At 32.7% G+C, this 22,589-nt stretch overlaps 1 protein-coding gene across 1 annotated transcript in view; it reads left to right on the top strand.

The window, feature by feature from the left end:
* The window catches only part of LOC111050816 (Down syndrome cell adhesion molecule-like protein Dscam2), a gene marked incomplete in the record, with an annotated part of 322,193 nt that overhangs the window by 291,090 nt on the left and 8,514 nt on the right, over positions 1–22,589 (top strand). Inside the window, 5 exon segments of the mRNA XM_039442229.1 lie at positions 3,992–4,144; positions 11,904–12,110; positions 14,218–14,390; positions 18,248–18,380; positions 19,148–19,256. Of these exon segments, the coding sequence (XP_039298163.1) occupies positions 3,992–4,144; positions 11,904–12,110; positions 14,218–14,390; positions 18,248–18,380; positions 19,148–19,256 (775 nt within the window).

Raw genomic sequence — 22,589 nt, 5'->3', positions numbered from 1 at the left:
AAAAACTGAGCATATGCTCATGGGCATGGAGCATAAGGTTTTGCTCATGAGCATTAGGTAGAAGCTTGAGCATTTTCTCATTTTTATATGAATAAGCTTCACCTTATACTCTTACCTTATGCTTCCGAACTCTGGAGCAGATGTTCATGTATTTTAAAGGCCGTATGAATAAAAACTGAGCATATGCTCATGAACATGGAGCATAAGGTTTTGGTCATGAGCATTAGGTAGAAGCTTGAGCATTTTCTCATTTTTATATGAATAAGCTTCACCTTATACTCTTACCTTATGCTTCGAACTCTGGAGCAGATGTTCATGTATTTTAAAGGCCGTATGAATAAAAACTGAGCATATGCTCATGGGCATGGAGCATAAGGTTTTGCTCATGAGCATTAGGTAGAAGGTTAAGCATTTTCTCATTTTTATATGAATAAGCTTCACCTTATACTCTTACCTTATGCTTCCGAACTCTGGAGCAGATGCTCATGTATTTTAAAGGCCGTATGAATAAAAACTGAGCATATGCTCATGAACATTGAGCATAAGGTTTTGCTCATGAGCATTAGGTAGAAGGTTAAGCATTTTCTCATTTTTATATGAATAAGCTTCACCTTATACTCTTACCTTATGCTTCTGAACTCTGGAGCAGATGCTCATGTATTTTAAAGGCCGTATGAATAAAAACTGAGCATATGCTCATGAACATCGAGCATAAGGTTTTGCTCATGAGCATTAGGTAGAAGGTAAAGCATTTTCTCATTTTATATGAATAAGCTTCACCTTATACTCTTACCTTATGTTTCTGACTTAGAAGCAAATGCTCATGTATTTTAAAAAAATTTCATCAGCTGATTTGCCTTTGTGGCCTTACTTTGCTTTTATAGTGAAGGTTATATTCATTCATTCATTCATTATTTTACAAAGGCGACTTCCTAGAAGTATTTTAAGCCTAGGTGATGATGATGATGGGATGAATGATAATACAATGAAGGTAGAGTTATAATACGTACTCGAGCGCTAAATATGCAAGTGTAAACACCGCTTGTGTTTGGTCGTCTGCTATGTTCTCTATCTATGAATTGAGTTTTGGGTTAGTTTGAGTTCTGAATTTTGAAATAATAGCGTACAAAAATGTCATCTCTATAATAATCTTCTTATAATCGTCTACACTCTCATCTTCTTAAATGCCTATTTCCTATTATGTGATGGCAGGAAAAATATAAGTCTTCTTCTTCTTCTTTTTCTTTTCCCCTTCTGCCGCTACAGCGTAGGGACCCCAGCCTCGGTCCACCTCTTCCACACCTCCCGGTCCTCAGCCATTCTCCTCATTTCCCTCATGGAACTCCCTCTCTCGCGACCCAGACTTTCAAGATAACTCTCCCAATTCATTCTCGGTCTACCTTTCCTTCTTTTTCCCCCTCTCCTGGCCTCCACCACTTGCTTTACTCCTCTATATTCCTCCATCCTGGAAAAAAAGAAGTAACATGACAATTATAGGGCTCTGCCCCATTGGAACTCCATCCGATAGGTATCTTTTGTATTTATTCTTGTGTAGGAATAATGGTGGTATATATCATGGTTGAATTCAAAAAGAGTTCTCAACTATTGGATGTGTATCAAAAGATACACAACTTTTGTTTTAATCTTCGACGCATGAATGCCCTCACTAGAAGGTACAAGAAGATACAGGAAAATCGAAGCCTGCCAATACATGAGGATATACAAGATGCCAATCAGAGCCGTCTGCAATCTCGTAAGCCACCGGTTAGGACGGCAATTACAGCCTTGGATTCAGGTTTCCGTTTAACTGAGGCCTGGCAACAAGCGTGGTCAGCAAAGCAGAACATTGACATCCCATTTGTAGCCAAAAGGCCACCAGGCTTCGATTTGCCTCGTAAAACATGGTCGGCATTGAATAGGGTACGAACTCATCATGGTAGATGTGTCTATCTGATGCATAAGTGGGGGAAGGCTGACTCCCCTTTCTGTGAGTGTGGAGCAGTCCAGACTGTGAGACACATAGTGGAGGAGTGTCCCAGATCAGCATACACGGGTGCACATGAAGATTTCCTGGTGGCTAAACCAGCATCAATAGCCTACTTAAATACCCTGGAAGCATGCCTCTAATTTCCAGGCAAAAGTGACTAAGATATTTTCATTCGTTTTATATATGAATTTTCTATTGTTTTCTTTTTTCGAATTTTGTGATTATAAATGTGTTGTGTATACTGCCATACGCTAAATAAATGTGTATCAAAAGATACGACTTTTGATCGTATCTGGTATAGTTTCCTCTTTCTCATACGAATTAGTTGAGTCATTTTACTATGAGCAAAAGGTGAAAAGCTGCCCTAGACTAGACTCACCTTTTTTGAAGCACTTGCTTCAAAAGTTGAGCAAATGCTCCAATTTATTCATACAATTTTACAGCTGTTATATAGCTATGGTGAATGTGATATTTTCGAGCTCAAAATTTAAGTGTTTTTATTCTTTATTTTGTGAATTTATAGTTTGTTTCATGTTTTTAAGAAACTTTTTACAGCTGTTATATAGCTATGGTGAATGTGATATTTTTGAGCTCAAAATTTAAGTGTTTTTATTCTTTATTTTGTGAATTTATAGTTTGTTTCATGTTTTTAAGAAACTTCTATTATTAATCCATCCAAATTTAAAATTGTTTGTTTTATTCTAATTTATATTTAAGATTGTGATTTGGTGTAGAAATTTGAATGGACATAACCTATAATATTTGGACAATTTAAAACTAAATTAGGAAATTGAAGAAGTTTTAGGCAATAGCCTGTTTTTTCTTTTCCGATTCTTGTATTTTTTGCTAACCTTATAAATAAATAAATAAATAAATTTTGAGCATAAGCTTTACTTTTGACTCTGTTGTATATCCATACTTTTTCACTGTTAAAATTGAACTTGAATTTTAAAAAAACACTTTTGAAGTGAAAATACACTTTTGTAGTGACGATCGTTTCAGTCGATCAGACAGTCTGATGATGACCAACAATCAATCAATCAATCATTAAATTTATTTAGCCTGGCGATACAGTAGTACATAAGGCTACGTCACAAAATATTTTATAAAATTATGATACATGATAAAATCATAATTTGGTCAAAATACATAATAAAAAATCCTTAAAATTTGAAAAAAACAACAGGTCGAAACGATCGTCACTACAAAAGTAAGTGTATTTTCACTTCAAAAGTGTTTTTTCCTACAGATACCTTGAAAAGTGACCATTTCTGCACTGATTGCTGGCCGCAAAGAATCACTTTTCCGCACTTGTGCGCAAAGTGAGTACTTTCCGTACTCCAGATTTGCAGCATGACAATGCAAAATATTTAGTAGGTTATATGGAGCACCAGTGCAGGAAAATCAAAATTAAGTTGGTAACACTCATAGTGAGGCCCACGTTTTAATGGCAGTGGAGAACAGCATTGCCTTGCCATTATGTGCCTTGATTATAGTCATTTCAATGCTCACATAAGATAAACCCCCTTCAAGCAGTCAGATAAATTTTCAATTGAAATACTAATCATTATAATTCAATTATTATTATTCAATTTTAAATAAATTAAGGTTTTTATTAATAATAAAATTACACAGAAAAACATTTGATGGATTTCAGGGAACTTTACCCATAATTACCCTCTTTTCATATTCAATGGTAACTGTAGGAAAAATTTAATGTGGAATACTTGCGCAAAGTTCGTTTGCTGCACTCAAGAAACAATTATTCCGCACTCGCCTACAGCTCGTGCGTAATCGTTTCTTTCGGTGCAGCAAACTGTCACTTTGCGCACTAGTTGCACAAATAACTATTTTAAAATTCAAGTTTACTTTTGAGCAAATGCTCAAACTTTTTTTTCCATAGAAAATGAAGCTTATACTCAATATTTTAGAAGTATAAGCAAATGCTCCACTTTTATTCATATGGCCCGTTAAATTATAAATTGTTGTTTTTGTATGTTGCAGGAACTATGACTCCCGAATCTGTAAACACAGCTGTTAGCAAGAAACGTGAAAAAGAGCCCTTCTACTTGAGTATCCATGTAATCATCCCATTTCTGGCAACCGTGGGTGCTCTGTGCGCTCTTGCTGTGGTTGTAGCACTGTTTATGAGAAAAAGTGAGTTGGTAATTGACTTCGAACTTAATTGAGCAATGTGGACCGGATGTAATTTTGGAACACCATCAATTTGCCATTTCAATTTGATATCATTCAATCATTATACTCATTAAAATGAAAAGAGAAATAGTTATTTGTACATCTAGAGTGAAAAATACAGCTTTTTCTCCCTGTGGGGAAAATCTGTTGCCCGAGGCGAAGCTGAAGTATCACGTGGTCATATGGGACATATATTTATAATAATGAAAACAATATAAAAACCTTGTTGTACCCTTTATAATTAAAAACTTTAATAATGATAATAAATGGTACTACAAGGTTTTTATATTGTTTTTATTAATTTGTACAAAAGTAGCCCATAAAAGTGAAGTGTTTTTATATTTCACTTTTTGTTTAGTTGAGAAGTTGATATTGTGGTAATTATTCATATTGAATGAAAAAGACTAGGATTGTCAAATCTGTGGTTTTTGACAATTTCAATATTGACTAAGACTAAGAAACTGTCAAAAACCACAGATTTGACAATCTTAGTCTTTTTCATTCAAAATAATATATTTTATCTCATATTGATCAGGATTTTAGAGTTTCAAATTCACAAACAAACAAGAGATTCACAGATATGGACAATGAGACGGCACAATAACACAAAGACTGGCAATTATAGATTATGAAACATAACAATTGCCAACTTTCCTCTAGGATTCTCATGCAGGTGTACTCAATGAAGGCAATGAACGATTTGCAATAAATTATAGGGTATGTCACCATCAGGTGATTTCACCGATCGCAAAAACTGCACACACTGAAATTATGATTCAATTAACAGTATTTCACTTGACATTGACAGAAAGATTGTTTATTTGAATTAAATATTGACCGTAGCATCTTTCTCTATTTAATAACAAATGTGCGCTCGAGCCAAAGAATATTATTGTATACCCGAGGTGACTTTCATGTTTGGCATTGACTGATTACCAAAATTACCTTTTTTGGGAGAGCTCGTTTGATAGGACTCATATTAAGGTCCGTCTGATCTAGTGAAGAGGTTAAGCTTGTTTTTTTTATAATACAGTTTTTTCTGTCGCAGTTCAGGCAGTTTGAAAAAGAATTGTTTTATTATGAAGACAAGCTTGAGCCGATTCATTAGTTCAGATAAGTTGATCTTTTATTTCAATTTGTAAAGTCGTGTCTATCAGTGGATTATAAACTGAGGGCATCTCGAAAGGTAGGTATTTTCTTGGTCAAGTTCCATTTCATTTTATTACCACAAAAACCGAAATCTTGATGCCAAGCGAGTAGCGTTTATGAAATCGTATTTATTTATTTAAGAATCTTCGAAGTTAGTTACATCTAGTTCTCCTCGCCTTACAGAAAGTAACAATTTTTCCGAGGGAGAAAAAGCATTTTTCACTCGAGATGTACACATCATTCTTCCTTCATTCACTCATTTTCACATCATTTTTCCTGCACCTAAATTTTATAAGAACTGCAAATGAAATACTTTTCAAAACTTACGTAAAGGTGATGTTTTACAACATAGCTTAAAAATGGAGAACTCTAAGCTCAGCTGCCAGCTGCGAGTCACCAGGTACTGCCGACAGCGCTATCTATCGGCAAAAGTTGTGGCAATGATTTGCTTCAAAAATGATAGCCGACGCGTCCAGAGTTGATAAGATCAAATCAAATATGAAAATATTTGTTGGCTGGTATTTTGGATAACATGAAATATTTGAACGATATGTATACATTTTTATAGTCTACTAATATTAGGTATGTAATTAGTAAAGCATACAAACATATATTCATTTCATAAGTTGATCGAATTTCTGGTTGAGATCTTGAATTCAGTTAGCTACAATGACAACTCTACATGGTTTCTCATCTAAGTTTCGACCTTCCACCCTATTCCCAATGTAAGATTTTAAAATAGACATGCTTCCCATGTTATTTAAATAAAGTTACTTTTACTCCTTAGGGAGTGTTCAGTTTTTTAGACTCAATGACGTAAAAGTGACATCTTACAATTATGTTCCAGTGAATAAAGTAAGAACTTTATACTGTAGGTGGAGGAAAAGTACTTTTTGGCTTAGGAGGCCTCAAAAAATACAGAAATAATGGAATTAGGGTAACTATTATTGAATCAGTTTGGTAGCACTGATCTGTGGTACCTCTTTCAATACTGATCTCACACTTGAAAGTCGTTGGTGCGTCTCGAAACTGTGATGGACACGTTAATTGTCGGTCCCGGCTGTCTAAAAAGCAGTCGTTATGTCATGTCAGAGGCCCTGAAATTGATCAGTTGCGATCTGAAAACTCTGAAACCAGACCTAAGCCAACCAGGTCACACGATATTCAAAAATTCAAATTCAAATTTTATTTATTCAAACTCACAATATTCACATTCAGAATCAATAAGAAAAACAAAACACTCAGCTCAGTAAGATAAAAAATAATTAATGGAAGATTAATAAAATAAATACTGGTATGTTTTATTAGAAATACGGTAAATTTGTGAATTGGAATAAAAAATACTACCTGCTGGAAGTATACAATACTCCACGTTTGCAAGCAGGAATGAATATCACTTCAACTAATTTTAAATGCATGAATAAAAGGAGAAAGAAAAAGAAAAGACTAGCAACCATTCACTCTCACATTCACTCACCTTGCACACTTTCCAATAACAGCTCATCTCACTAATGCTTAGTATTATTATCATCATCTCATGCTTACTCATCTTAATGCTTAAAGTATATTATTATTACTATATTATATTGTTCAGTGAACATAATAAAGAGTAGTAGGGGAGTCCTACTGTAAGAAACATTGCAGTAAGTCTATCATGTGTAGGAGTACGGTAGATAACTGGCTGGAGTTGAAAAGTTGAGTCAGTTGTGTACAGACAAAGTTAGTTATTACAGTAGCAGTTATTGAATCGGTATGGCTTTGTGAAAACAATACTTAGACAAAGTTAGTTATATCAGTAGCTTTCAGTAGCAGCTATAGAATAGGTATGGCTTTGTGAAAACAATACTTAAACAAAGTTAGTTATATCAGTAGCTTTCAGTAGCAGCTATAGAATAGACTTTGTGAAAACAATACTTAAACAAAGTTAGTTATATCAGTAGCTTTCAGTAGCAGCTATAGAATAGGTTTGGCTTTGTGAAAACAATACTTAAACAAAGTTAGTTATATCAGTAGCTTTCAGTAGCAGCTATAGAATAGGTATGGCTTTGTGAAAACAATACTTTTCTTTCCTTACATGATAGGGCAAGGAAAGTAATATGTGAAGGATACCCATATGGCGCAAAAAGTAACAATCATTTTTGAAAAAATACAGTAGCATAAAGTCATATCAATTCTGAAATTTGTAAGTATGATTTTAGAAAATGATTGAAACATACGAGTTGATCTTTTTATGCAACAATGACGCTAAGGGCCGTTTGCACAATGACAGTTTAAACTAAATGACAGTTGAAAAACAACAGCTGTTGTAGCTATGGTGAAAGTGATATTTTCGAGCTCAAAATTTAAGTGATTTTATTCTATATTTTGTGAATATTTGAAGTGAACATAACCTACATAATATTTGGACGATTTGTGACAAAATCAGGAAATTGAAGAAGTTTTGGGCAATAGCCTGTTTTTTCTTTTCCGACTATTGTATTGTTCGCTCTATCTAATAAATAAATTTATTTTAAACTGGATTAAATCTATATCGAGTCTAGTTTGTTATAATGTGTTTCATTTTAGTTTAAGCCACCAGCTGATTAAATTGAGTTTAAGCTTTGACTGTGCAAACGACCCTTAAAGTTTTAACAATTGAAATATAGTAGTATAGAGTAAAATTAAATACATTAGTATGTTCAATTACAGAAATTATTGAAGCCTATGCGTTGCGTTTTAGACAACTTATAAATTATTGATGCTATGATAAGAATCAGCAATGCTATGACATGATCAGCAATTGAATAATAAAATGCATTTAGGGAAAAACTATGAAAAAAATATAGCAAAAACGAAGCCTGATAGAAAACTGAAATTCAAGTTGGAAAAAGGGAAACCACACCAAACTCAAATAATTATTTATTCATTCATTTGAAATTTTTCTTCTACATAAAGAATAATTCAACATCTCAATTACACGAAATTTCTCCACAAAGACAAGTATATGTGGAGGAGAGGCAACAAAAATGCAATCACCATAAATAAATAAAAAAATTGATATGAAATGAGCTAAAATAAATCACAATGAATGAATAAATAATAAAAAATATTCAAACTAAGCTGAAATAAGAAACAATTTCTGTGAAATGCATCATCCATACTCTGAAATAAGAAGAGGGCTATGGGATCGGACCATGCTAACTGAAGGTGGGGGAAGAGTATGATATTTTTTATATCTTTGGATAGGTTGTTTATAGTACAAAACATGAGCGGAGCAGGGCTTCTTCTGCCTCCCAGCCAATTTATGATTAGATATATTAATAAATGAGGCTGTTTTTAGTAAACAGCTGTTTAATAACATTTTTAGCTGTTTTTTAGTAAACAGCTAAACTGCACACCTCTGCCTACCTGACTTCATTGGGCACGTTTCTGTATAGAATGTGTGCCAAGTAGAATTAATTTGACTGCTCGTAGTTTATAAATCTAGAATTAGATTTGAAAATCATAATTCAGGGTGGAGAAAGCCAGACGGGCTCACGCTATCTGGACTCATGAGGCCTTCCATGTACGTAAGAGATTCTTTTATTGATTCATACAATAAGTACATCATCAAAATGATAGGGAGAGAAAAAATAGGGTAACCTTGTGCTATCCCTCTCCCAAATTTAGATAAGGTTGCACATAGTCCGAAATAGGTAAAGTCTTGTAGTTGTTCACTTCACAAAATTTTCAGTCCTTAATTATTTTCACAAAGTAGATTTTTCAATTTAGATGCTTCAAAACCAAACATAGAAGAAATATTTTACATTATTATCACTAAAATAAATAGAGAGAATTTTAGTATTTATAGAAACTTACAAATAATAGGTTAAGTAGAGTCAATTCTTTATTATAATTAAGCATTTCGTAGTAGCACGATGATAGTATAGCATACAGATTATAAAGCACAAAGTGTGCCAGTCAGTTGCAGCAGTGACTCTGAGGAAAAGGCTCACAAATATTTCCTCCTGAATGGAAAAGTTTAAATTATGTAGCAATAAGCAAGCAAATGTTAAAATTTGATAACAGTAGATAACCGATGAGGATAAATCTATTAATCTACCCATCTATCTATTGTTGTTCATTTTAACATATGTGTTCTACAGAATTTAAACAGAATTTTTATAAAATGGACCAACAATCTACGTAAGTAGTTTTCTGGCATAAAAATAAAGAAACCCATCCAGCAAACATGGGTAGTAGTATAATATTGTATGTTCTGGGACAAAATGCGCCAGACTTCTCTAACTTATCTAACCTAACAAACCTAACCTAACCTAACCCTTGGTTAGGTTAGGTTGGGTGGAGAAGCATGAGCACATGAACAGTCACTAGAAATTGGAGAATGCAGGCCGCTTCAAAACGGCAACATTGCGCCTCTGTATCCCTCCCACTGTATGCTTTCTCTGTTGCGCATGTCCCTCTCAAGTCTAAAGTAATTCTCTACAGAGTATAGTTTTACTTAATAATTTAAGTATCCTCATGTGGTTGCCACACATTTATGAAATTGAAAATTTTAAGAAAAATGTGCAATCAGTAACAAATCATTCAAGCACCCATAGTAGTATAATTTTGGCAATCCTGGCACACCATGCCCCAGACTTCTCCACCTAACCTAACCTAACAAACCTAACCTAACAGACCTAACCTAACCTAACCTACCCTTTGACGTTGGTTAGGTTAGGTTTGTTAGGTTAGGTTAGGTGGAGAAGTCTGGGGCATCCTCATGTGGTTGCCACACATTTATGAAATTGAAAATTTTAAGAAAAATGTGCAATCAGTAACAAATCATTCAAGCACCCATAGTAGTATAATTTTGCCAATCCTGGCACACCATGCCCCAGACTTCTCCACCTAACCTAACCTAACCTAACAACCTAACCTAACAGACCTAACCTAACCTAACCCACCCTTTGACGTTGGTTAGGTTAGGTTAGGTTAGGTGGAGAAGTCTGGGGCATCCTCATGTGGTTGCCACACATTTATGAAATTGAAAATTTTAAGAAAAATGTGCGATCAGTAACAAATCATTCAAGCACCCATAGTAGTATAATTTTGCCAATCCTGGCACACCATGCCCCAGACTTCTCCACCTAACCTAACCTAACCTGACCTAACCAAGGTCAAGGAGTAGGTTAGGTTAGGTTTGTTAGGTTAGGTTTGGTCAAGGGGTAGGTTAGGTTAGGTTAGGTTAGGTGGAGAAGTCTGGGGCATGGTCTGCCAGGATTGGCAAAATTATACTACTATGGGTGCTTGAATGATTTGTTACCGATTGCACATTTTTCTTAAAATTTTCAATTTCATAAATGTGTGGCAACCACATGAGGATACTTAAATTATTAAGTAAAACTATACTCTGTACAGAATTACTTTAGACTTGAGAGGGACATGCACAACAGAGAAAGCATACAGTGGGAGGGATATATCTGTATACAGGTTATATCTATTAAAATAGGAAATTTACATTTATTTGGCATTTCCACCTCCCCGCACTATCTCAACAATCATTAAAGTTATATGCTTCTGATTGGTTTCATTCAACTTCTAAACTGATTTCACATAAGAATTGATCATTTAGGTAACCTTATGAAGCCACCACATGAAAATTAAATTATAAATTTGGAATAAAATGTGTAGCCTTACCACCATCCTGGTGATAACGCATTTAAGACACAGTTTACTGGAACATTTTTTTCTTTATTTTGATGAAAGCTACCCTTTTTTTAAAATAATAGGTACCCACTGACAGAGTGCTATTCCTTAAGGCTGTGCAAAGGCTAAAAATAAACTTTCTACTTGTGATATATTTCTAAGTTTTTCGATTTGTATATCATCAATCTATCAAAATGAAAAAGTTTTCCCAGGAAAACATTTTTTTTTCTGATCATTACTTTTTGAGATATGAGTGACTGAAGTTTGAATTTTTGGGACAGAACATTTCAAATTCGGTACAAGATGAGTCCATGAGATTCAGTGGATAAATTCGTCATGGTATTGATGATTGAATAAAACAAAAAAATCCTGAAAATATCAATTTTTGATAAAGTTATTCAATTTACCAAAAATAACTTTTTTGGTAATTTTTATTTAATTGAATAACTTTATCAAAAATTAATATTTTCAAAACATTTTTGTTCTATTAAATCAACAATACCATGAAGAATTTATCCTCTGAATCTCATGGATTCATCTCTTACCGAATTTGAAATGTTCTGTCCCAAAAACTTGAACTTTAGACGCTCATATCTCAAAAAGCAATGATTGGAAAAAATGTTTTTTTGAGAAAACTTTTTATTTTGATAGTTTGATGATATACAAATCGAAAAACTTTGAACCTTACCACCAGTAGTATGTTTATTTTTAGCCTTTGCACAGTCTTAACTAGCTCCAGTATGTCAAGTATTTTAAAATATATGATTTAATAATAATCTACTTTACATGAGAAATGTGCAATTCAATAATTTATTATTACTATTGAGTACCCATTGAAAATCATAAAATAAATACCTATTCTTCTAGAATGATAACTGAATAATTGAGTATTTTTTTACAGGGAGGCGAGCCGCCGCAAACAATGAGACAAATAATACTACTGAGCCAGATGTTGTTGCTAGTGGTAGTAGCAACTTTACTGATTCTCTTGCAATGGTTTCCTTGGACAATGCACATAATGTAGCAAAACGCGAGCAGTTCTATGCGGACATTCACAAGGGACATGCTACTCCAATGAGAGAACTGCAATGCACTGATCGAATTCCAGGTACAAATTCAGTATTAAACTTTTTATTGATAGGTTTTAGTGACAAAAAATGATGGTACAAATGATCCTAATACCAAAAATCACATGTTTATGTTGTTGTTGAAAAGTATTTTATCAAGTTATAAAATATTCTACAAGTATTTGTTCAAATTTTCTCCCTGCCGAATCTTGAAGAGTATAGGAGATCGTGAAATAACAATAGTTTAGAAAATAGTTATTTGTGCAACTAGTGTGCAAAGTGACAGTTTGCTGCACCGAAAGAAACGTTTACGCATGAGCCATAGGCGAGGGCGGAATGGTTTCTTGAGTGCAACAGAGGAACTTTGCACAGGTATTTCACATTGAATTTTTCCTAATGGTACCATTGAATATGAGTAAAATGATTTGATTATGGGTTGATGTAGGTAAAATGATATAGGTTGATTATGGGTAAAATGATGGCTGAAATCCATCAAATGTTTGTCCGTATAATGTTGTTATTAATAACAACTTCAATTTATTTTAAACTTGATAATCCAATTGAAAATTAATAATTGATAATTTATTCAAATTAATCGAATTAATTTGTGCGTAATCGAATTTATTCGAAAATTTGAATAATTTTGAGTAAATATTGATTTCTAAATAGTTTTTCAATCAATCAATTTATGAATGAAAAAAATATTATTTGAAATAATGAATAATTGATAATATTCAAAATGTATAATTTAATTAGTTCTCATTTTTATTTATATGAAAATCAGAAAAAAAATAAAAAGATAAAATTGGCATTCAAAATACACGCCAACAATGTCAACAGCTGATTGGGATGGCTGCAAGATAATAAGCAAAGTAATACTTTGCGCACTAGTGCGGAAAAGTGATTCTTTGCATTCTGTAATCAGTGCAGGAATGGTCACTTTTCAAGGTAACTGTGGGAAAAGTATATTTATATTTATAATATAAATAGAAATACAAATCTCAGTACCCTTTTTGAATTATTTTATCACAACATGCTGATACAATTACAATTACAAATTAATCATATGAATATGATCGTGATAGAACAACATGCAAAGCCCAAAACTATTCTGTTCCCAAATTTTCATAAATAATAACATGTCCGAAAAAATAGGTTATGTTCTTACTATGGAAAGTTAAAGTTCAATTTCTGTCCAAAAATATATATGAGCTAGAAATTTTGAATTTAGAATAATTATAGTCAAATATTGCACTTAATATCACCTCACTTTCAATAATTTAAGTTATTTTAGAAAATTTTGAAGCCAAAAATAAACACAACTTTTCACTAGGCACAGCTGTTTAGAATGTTTCGGGCATTCATGCCATTTTACCCAAAGGGTATTGAGATTTGTATCTCTATTTATATTAGAATAAGTATCCCTAAACAGAAAAGAGACAATTTATATTTATGTATAAAAACATAAAACCAGTCTTCTTAAAACATGAATGTCTTTTACCATAAAACATGAATATTATGTTGGAGAAAGTCAAAGCATTTATAAACTCGATTGGTGGACATTTTTAACATATATTCTTTAATAATAGAACGGTAACTATAAGAACTGAGTAATAAAATATTGTATTCCTTTTGTATATTACAACTATAGATTCTTATTAAAACTGAATTTCTGTTTTATAAATTAATTAAAAAATGGTGACCGGACTAAAAAATCACCCTGTACTATTAACACTATAATTTATTGCTAGTTCCTAAATAAAAAGACTGTCGGTTTATGAGCCTTCCCTCTTTTCAATCCTGATGAGTTAATGATAATTAGAGCTTCTATTAAAATTAATTCAACTGCATTATAGTCTACTTTGTTTTTGGAGGCATGTAAAAGTTATATTTAGGACTCACTCTCTATTTGATTTATTTTACACGGTTATCTATTTGTTTTTTCCCAAAAATATTATTCTCATGTAATAATTATATTGAACTGACAAATTTTTCTTCACATTGTTTTGTTTCTCATGAGGAATGAAGAACTTATTGAATTGAATGATTAATTGAACTGACAAATTGTGAATTGTATTGATTTGTTCTCTGAGTGATTAATAACTTTTTGAATTGAATTTAATGTTACTTAATTTCATTTTTTCATAGAATTTCCCGATGAGATAACGCCCTATGCTACATTCCACGTACCATTGCCCGCTGAACGTGAACGAGTCACCAGACAACTGTCATCTCCCGGGATGTCCTCTCCCAGACAGATTCAGAGTTTCCTTTATCATGATAGCCGACTTGGAGCCATGGAGACAATGCAATTGAAGAGCGTGAGTCAAACATATTTCCAATTGATTGAAAAAGACTGAGAAATTGTCAAAAAACCACAGATTTATTGATACTTAGAAAGACCGGTTTCGGCTATTTACACCATTGTCAATCTCTGATAAACTGATACTAAATACAAGAGCAGCAAAATTTATACTAGTAGGTGAGTACTACTATTGGTCAAGGGCATAAACGCCTGCCATTGGCCCAGGTAGACAGTCTCCTCCCACTTAACGGTGTCACAAAATCGCGGCTTAAGCAACAGACTCGCCATGATAACAAAATTTACTTTCAGTGCAAAATAAGAACCAAGAAAACAAGTGTGGAAGATAATCAAACAAATATGTGAATGGAAAAACTATTGACTAATGTATGCTTACAATTTTATGATAAAACCAAATTCGTAGTGTAGTATTGGTTGAAATGAATCTGGTTATTTAAACTATATTGGGAATTTTTCTTTATTTCTAAAGCCTCTAGAATATTCAAAGATCTGCCTTTGTTATTAACATGCAGAAACTCAACATTATCCTCAACTGTGAACTTGTGATTATTTTTTATCAAATGTTCTGCAAAGTTAGATTCCCCATTTTGTTTATCCCAATCTCTGATGTGCTCTTCAATTCTACTTTTGAAGCTCTTTAATTCTACTTTTGAAACTTGTACCAGTTTAACCCACATAACAAGCATTACAATCACCACATTCAAGTTTGTACACCCCACTTTTATCCCAAATATCAATTTCGTCTTTACTCCAGCTAAATAGACTATTTAAAATCGGTTTGGTCTTGAAAGCAACATGAAATCCATTCCTCTTCAATTCCCTACCCAACTTATCAGATACAAGGCAATAGATAGAATCAGATAAATGCAATATTTTCAATCTTTTTCCACATAAGAGGATTCACTTAACAGAGTTTATAATATTATAAATCAATCTGGAAACCAAAATCGAAAATATGTTTGAATTTGGATGTGTATCAGTAAAAATTATGTGATTATTAAGTTCAAGAAGATTAAGGGAAAAGCCAAAAACATCTTCATTGAAATCAACAATTTAAATCCGACAAATAGCGATAAATATTAGAAGTTGAAGTTAATCACCTGAAAAATATTTCAATATTTTGTTTTGCAGTCATGGTATTATTGTGCATGCCCATCAGTATCAATATTCTCACATTTGAAAAAAAACTAATTTACTAGGTGATTAAAAATGATCAAATAAACTAAATAATGCTGGAGAAATTATAATATTTTTGATTGTAAAAAATTGATTTTCATCAGTTAGAAAGATTATGACGGAACTGGATGAATTATATCATATGGAATACAAATTCAAACGTGAACTGAGTTTGTTAACATTTAAAACAGGTGACATCAGGTACTTGTGGTTGAGAATACTGCGTGAGGTCTACTGTTCACAGAACTACTAGTTAGTAATGTTTCAAAAACATCCTTTAAAGTATTTTATAGCTTGAGTATATGTACAGAAAAAAATTAAATCATCAATTTAAACATAGTACTATCGATGGTTCAACCTGTAACAATTTTATGATGAATTATTTGTACCTATATTATTGCTTTTAGTATAACCATTCTCCAATAACCCACTATAATTGACGGACAGGATAGACGACTAAGGCGTTACACCATTCAGTCTGTTGGTGCTGCCTTGTCGTGGGTTCAAATCCCGCCAGTAGGCATGGACGTTTGATTATTTCATCAATTCACTAAAGCAATTCCAATAAACCACGCACAAGCCAGAAAAAGTTCACGTGGGCATCATCCGCATTAAGGCTGTGCAAAGGCTAAAAATAAACTATAATTACTTTTTGAGATATGGGCGCCTAAAGATTAAATTTTAGGGACAGAACATTTCAAATTCGGTAAGAGATAAATGCATGAGATTTGGAGGATAGATTCTTCATCGTATTGTTAATCTAGTAAAACAAAAATTTTCTGAAAATATCAATTTTTAAGATAGTTATTCAATTTACTAAAAATAACTTTTAGATGAGTTATTTTTGGTAAATTGAATAACTTTTCCAAAAATTGATATTTTCAGAAAATTTTTGTTTCACTAGATCAACAATACGATGAATAATCCATCCTCTAAATCTCATGGATTTATCTCTTATCGAATTTCAAATGTTCTGTCCCAAAAATTCAAACTTCAGGCGCTCATATCTCAAAAAGTAATAATCGGAAAAAAATGTTTTCCTGAGAAAACTTTTTCATTTTGTAAAATATCACGAGTAGAAAGTTTATTTTTAGCCTTTGCACAGCCTTAAAAAACGGTGATGTCACTGTTTTATTATTAGTGAAGTAAATACTATTAGTTGAAATCAATTTATTAAATTATTTAATAATTTTTAAATTGTCATGATAAGCCACGTGCTTCTATTGAAATTTGTTTGCCAAATAGTAAATAATTAATCATTCAAAATTCGACAGAGTCACTGTCGATGTTGTAGAACCGTTCCATAATTTATTTATTTATCTATTTTTTGATACAATTACAAATCATATGAATATGATCGGGATAGAACAACAGGCATATCCCAAAACTATTATGTTCCCAAATTTTAATAAATAATAAAATGAAATATAACAGAAATATATAATATTGTCAAATTCTACCGTACCAAATAAAACTGTAGACTTTGAAAATATATTTGTGTTTTTATTTCATTAATCATTCAAATTAATAATTATTATTACTTTCCATGCCCTATTACCAAAGGTAAGGAAAGTATTGCTTTCCAAAAAAAATTAAGGTACCCTAATTTCAAGTTTTCTATACGTTTCAAGTCCCCCTGAGTCCAAAAACATGATTTTTGGGAGTTGGTCTCTGTGTGTGTGTGTGTGTGTGTGTGTGAGTGTGTGTATGTGTGTGTGGGTGTGTGTGTGTGTGTGTGTATGTGTGTATGTCTGTGAACACGATAACTCCATTCCTAATCAACCGATTGACTTGAAATTTTAAACTTAAGGTCCTTATACCATGAGGACCCGACAATAAGAAATTCAATAAAATTCAATCCAAGATGGCGGAAAAAATGGCGGATAATTACTTAAAAACCATGTTTTTCACGATTTTCTCAAAAACGGCTCTAACGATTTTCTTCAAATTTATACCATGAATAGCTATTTATAAGTTCTATCAACTGACATGAGTCTCATTTCTGGGAAAATTGCAGGAGCTCCGTAATATTCTTGAGAAAAATGGCGGATAATTACTAAAAAACCATGTTTTTCACGATTTTCTCAAAAATGGCTCTAACGATTTTCTTCAAATTTATACCATGGATAGCTATTTATAAGTTCTATCAACTGACATGAGTCTCATTTCTGGGAAAATTGCAGGAGCTCCGTAATATTCTTGAGAAAAATGGCGGATAATTACTAAAAAACCATGTTTTTCACGATTTTCTCAAAAATAACTTGACCGATTTTTTTCAAATTCATACCCTGTATAGTTATTTATCAGCTCTATCAACTGGCATGAGTCTCCGTTCTGAGAAACTGATGGGTGTCCACCCCCATCCTTGAGAAATGGATTTAGTAACCTCCTTCTTGTGCATGAGGTAGGTAGGTAGCAAAGTTCATAAAAAGAACACATAGTCGAGATATTTCATCTGTAGAACAGCTGTTTTGACGACTTTGAAAAAATCCATCGAATTTAACAATTTACACAAGGGAAAAAGTACTCTGAAAAAAATTATAAATACACATACACAGAAGTCTGATCGTTGTTTCAAATATGAGCAAGGAAAGTTGTGTGAGTGTACCACACCAGATTTATTTTCATTAATCATTCAAATTAATAATTATTAATTTTTATATTTGATTCATTTCTCAGGTGAACCCGAGAGATGAGTACCACCGCGTGAGAGGCCACAGGATGACTGCCAAATGCTTGAGCACTGGATCTGATTATTCTGGTTCAACTGATCAATGGTCGGAGCATGGATTGACTAGAATGCCCATTCAAAGTATGTTTTCACACTTCATATTCAAATCAGTAATTATTCAAGATTTACAAGTTGCAATCTTCGTCAATGATCAAGATCTATATACAGGGTCTTTACGAACTCCCTACAATAGGGTATTGTTCCTGGGTGAAAAACATATCTAAATATCATATTTAAATTGTCCGGAAGTCTTCAGTTACTCACACAGCGGCCATTTTGCTTTTTTCACTTATTATTTTTTCCAAATAATGGTTGAACATACAACATTGAAACTTTGCACAATCATTTATAACAACTAGAAAAAGCTGCAAAAATTATGATAATTTTTTCAAAAACATAAAACAAAATGATGGCCATTGAAAATTTTGTTTCTCAAATAACTCATAAATCATTGGTTTTACAAAAACTTTACAAGAATAACTTTTTTAGTAAATTTAATTGCCTATCGATTGGTTCCAGATTTTTTGAAATTGGACCAATATTAACTGAGATATGGCAGCCTATCGGTGATAGGTGACCACTGAAAATTTATTGCAGCGCAAACAAAGGCATGCTGATAGAGTCGCCACTTTTATACCCTCTACCTGCATATTACATGGGAAACTATAGTTGGCTAGGTATTTTTCCTCCTTTTTCTTGCATCACTCCCCACGATGAAGCCTGGTTTTGTATTTTATTAGAAACTTATTTTTGATTTTGATTTCCTTTATGTATTTTGTTTTGAATTGAATAAAATTGGATTGTTGTAGTATTATTGAACAATACATTAATGTCTTTTTATGTTGAAGGCAACCTGTATGGCCAGGCCATTGGAGGCCATGACTCTAGCTCCTCCCCGGAAGTCTCCCCCGTTCGTGAACGTAGACCTTCTACTAGACTTCGTGCTGCTCATGTGAGGTAAAAAAGTAAGCTTCAGTCTCGGTGTTGTTTTTTGTAGTTTCTAACCTCAAAAGGTGTCGTCCAATGTGCGACATCCAATGAGCGACGATAGCAAAAGTGGTTCAATGTGCGACGGTAATCTCATTGTTTATGATAACAACAAGGATAGGCAGATGCAATGAATGGGAGGAATCGCATCTAAGGACACGATATACAACCAGGTACATCCAATACAGGAGAAAATTTCGGGGGGGGGGGAATCATAAGATTGGTGTGGAAAGCACCTAAACTTTGGGGGCATCACTGGAGGGTGTGAGTGTGTGGAATACCCCCCACCAAAGGGTAGTCCGAGGGATTCCCGGGAAAAATTCAAAAATATGCCTTTAATTTGGTGCTGTTTTACACAATTTCTATTGAAAAACTAACATTTCATTACGCTATACCGGTACTAATTATTTTTTCTCTTTGAAAATTTCATGGGCCTATGGTTTTTCATTAAATAACAAATGGAATAAAATGAATGCTTTAATTTCAAAGTGATCTAAGCGCCAAATGTTGAATTTCTGGGAAATCAATAAAAACACTCCATTGAAAAAAAAGTTTTTTATTTTAAGATAATTCATAGATGTAAAAAGTGTCCATGTGTTTCAAAACGATATAACTAAAACACTCATAAAGTAAAAAATAAAAAAGGGACATTAGAATATTAATATAATAATATGTTTTAATAATATCTTCTCATAATAATATCTTCTCATAATAATATCTTTCACATAATAATAAGAGTTGAAACCCCTATATTCATCTACAAACATTTTGCAGATCAATTTGAACTGTTCAAAGCTGAAAACTATCTCATCTTTGCTTAAAAACTGATTACTGTTGCCAGGTATCCAATCATTATCATCAATATATCGTATTGCGGGTGTACACTCAAGTCTACCTATTTACTGCTTGTACCCTTCCTCATAGAACACTAGATCAGGGTAACCGGTGCATATTGAACTACTTTGCCTATCGGCGCTCAATGACATCACACATTGGACGCAACCCAAGAGAAGTGCATGGAGCTTAATTGCATCCACTTTGAAAAAACTGTACAGCTTTATAATTTTGAACTCTTCAGTATTGGAATAACGGTTTTGTGTGATACCCTATACCTTGTCCTTTGTCCTTTGCTTCACTTTCTTGGTAAGGTTTATTCATATTTCCATAAAATTGAAAAAACCAACGTACCTCTTTCAAACTTTATTTTATTTTATTCACTCACTTGAAATTGTATCTCAATCACAAGGACGGGAAGGGCCATTTTTTAGGCGAGAATGATGTTTCTAGTCGAGGCGTTGTAAAGACTATAATTTCATTCCAGCACTGCAAAAGTCATTCACGTCCAAGTAACTTCCACAATTTTTTGTCATATTAATCTCGAAAAGAATAATTGAGAAACAGAAAACATTACCTGCTTGTGCTGACATTACTACATGCATTCTATAAACATAACCTAGTTTACAAGTTCACAAGTATCAGGAATTTCTTGATTGTAGTTGACAGAACTTCCACCTGGAGCGCTAAAAGGTGGCTTTTGCACTATAGTGAGGTCCACGTTATAATGGCAGTGAAGAAAGAGAGGAGAAAACCGTTGCCAAGTCTCTCCATTTTGCCACTGACTGTACACAGATGTTACTCAATTCATCCCATTAAATTTAATCTAATAATAATTATCATTTCGTTTATAAAATAATTAATTTATTGTCAAATTAATCAAGAAAATATATTTTTTCATAATTTGATTCAGAAATTTGCTTTCATACCTGAGATCAGATTTTTATTTTTATACAAACCTGAAATGGCGGCTAATTTAAAAAGCTGTGATACACCGATCTGAATTTCAAAATAACTGAAATTGAGTTATTTGGTAGGTATTCCATTCCAATTTCCTAAATAATAGAAAAATAGGAATCCTATTCAAAAATAAGTAATTTCAATGGATTAATTCTGAAATAAATTTTCAATATTATTTATACCGGTACGAGTAGGTCTAACGTATACGGGTAGGCTAACTGAAGCATGGATGGAGTCTAGGATGGTTAGTTATCAACTTTTAAAATGTCATTTAATGTATTTTAATCTGTGTTTCTCATACGGTAATGTTTAAAAATTATTTCATTGTTTCAAAAATACATTTTAAATCAATTATACGACTTGTGTACTCAAGTATTTTGATAGAATGAAGAAAAAAATGGCGGCTGAGAATATGGTTTGTTCAGTTTTGTACAGTCACTGTTAAAAGTAAATATGAAATATTGTTGCAAATAGACAACATTGCAAAGCGAGAGAGAGAGATAGTGCTATCTGTTTTGTTGTATGATAGAAAAGGACAGCAACAGTATTGTCAATCGTACACTGCCATTATAATGTGGACCTCACTATAGGAACATACTCGACTGTAAAGGAAACATATGATTTTATTACAGTATAGTATGCTGTAATGAGAATCATATGTTTATTTGTTCTACAATCAGTTTACCGGCTTGATTTCATGGATGTAAAAAAGCTGAAATTGAATGACTATGACAAAAATAACATAACATGTTTTAACATGTAAGAAATAAAATAAAGTTTGAAAAAAGTGACTTTTTTCAATTTTAAGTTCTTTGCTTTTATGTTCTATCTCCTTGCGATTAGAACTCTATATTGTGTGTTCGATGTTTGATGTTATTTTGTTTTTCGATGTCACCCTGATGTTGTATGTTGTCTTGACTGTAATATGGCTGTCGATGTTTTTTGTGATCGTCTATATAAAACAGAGGGCAAAATATATTCAGCTAAACTCAAGGATTGTGGTTAACTGATCAATAGCCCAGTCAAAAATAAGTTTTTCAATAGAAGTTTTTCCCTCCACCTATTATCCTAATTAACATTTTACAATCTTGAACTGAATTTTGAAGTACAGGTTTCTTGTAATGTATCGAAACCATAATATGTTGTAACTTACATAGTTCTATTCATAAAACTTGATTATCAATGCATAATGGAAAATTCAAGTTTTGTGTAAATAAAACTATTCTGGTAAGAAATACAACATACTGTGCTCCAATTATTGCTATATGTTCAGTGTTTTAACTGATGCCTTATGGTATCTCTGTAGCTTAAGCGACAGAATCTCAGTTTTTGCCTTTTAATATAATTATTTATAGTTAGCTTGGTTATAGGTTATATGGGAGCAAGCTTCTTCAAAGCTAATGCAGAAAAAACTGAATACGTAATACATTAATAGAGAATATTATTATGAGTTAATCAAATTATTTCTCCATAATTAAATGAAATACTGGATATTTAAAAAATTCAATG

The sequence above is a fragment of the Nilaparvata lugens genome, chromosome X, assembly GCF_014356525.2.
Source record: "Nilaparvata lugens isolate BPH chromosome X, ASM1435652v1, whole genome shotgun sequence".
Lineage (NCBI taxonomy): Eukaryota > Metazoa > Arthropoda > Insecta > Hemiptera > Delphacidae > Nilaparvata > Nilaparvata lugens.
This window is presented reverse-complemented; position numbering and strand designations above follow the sequence as displayed.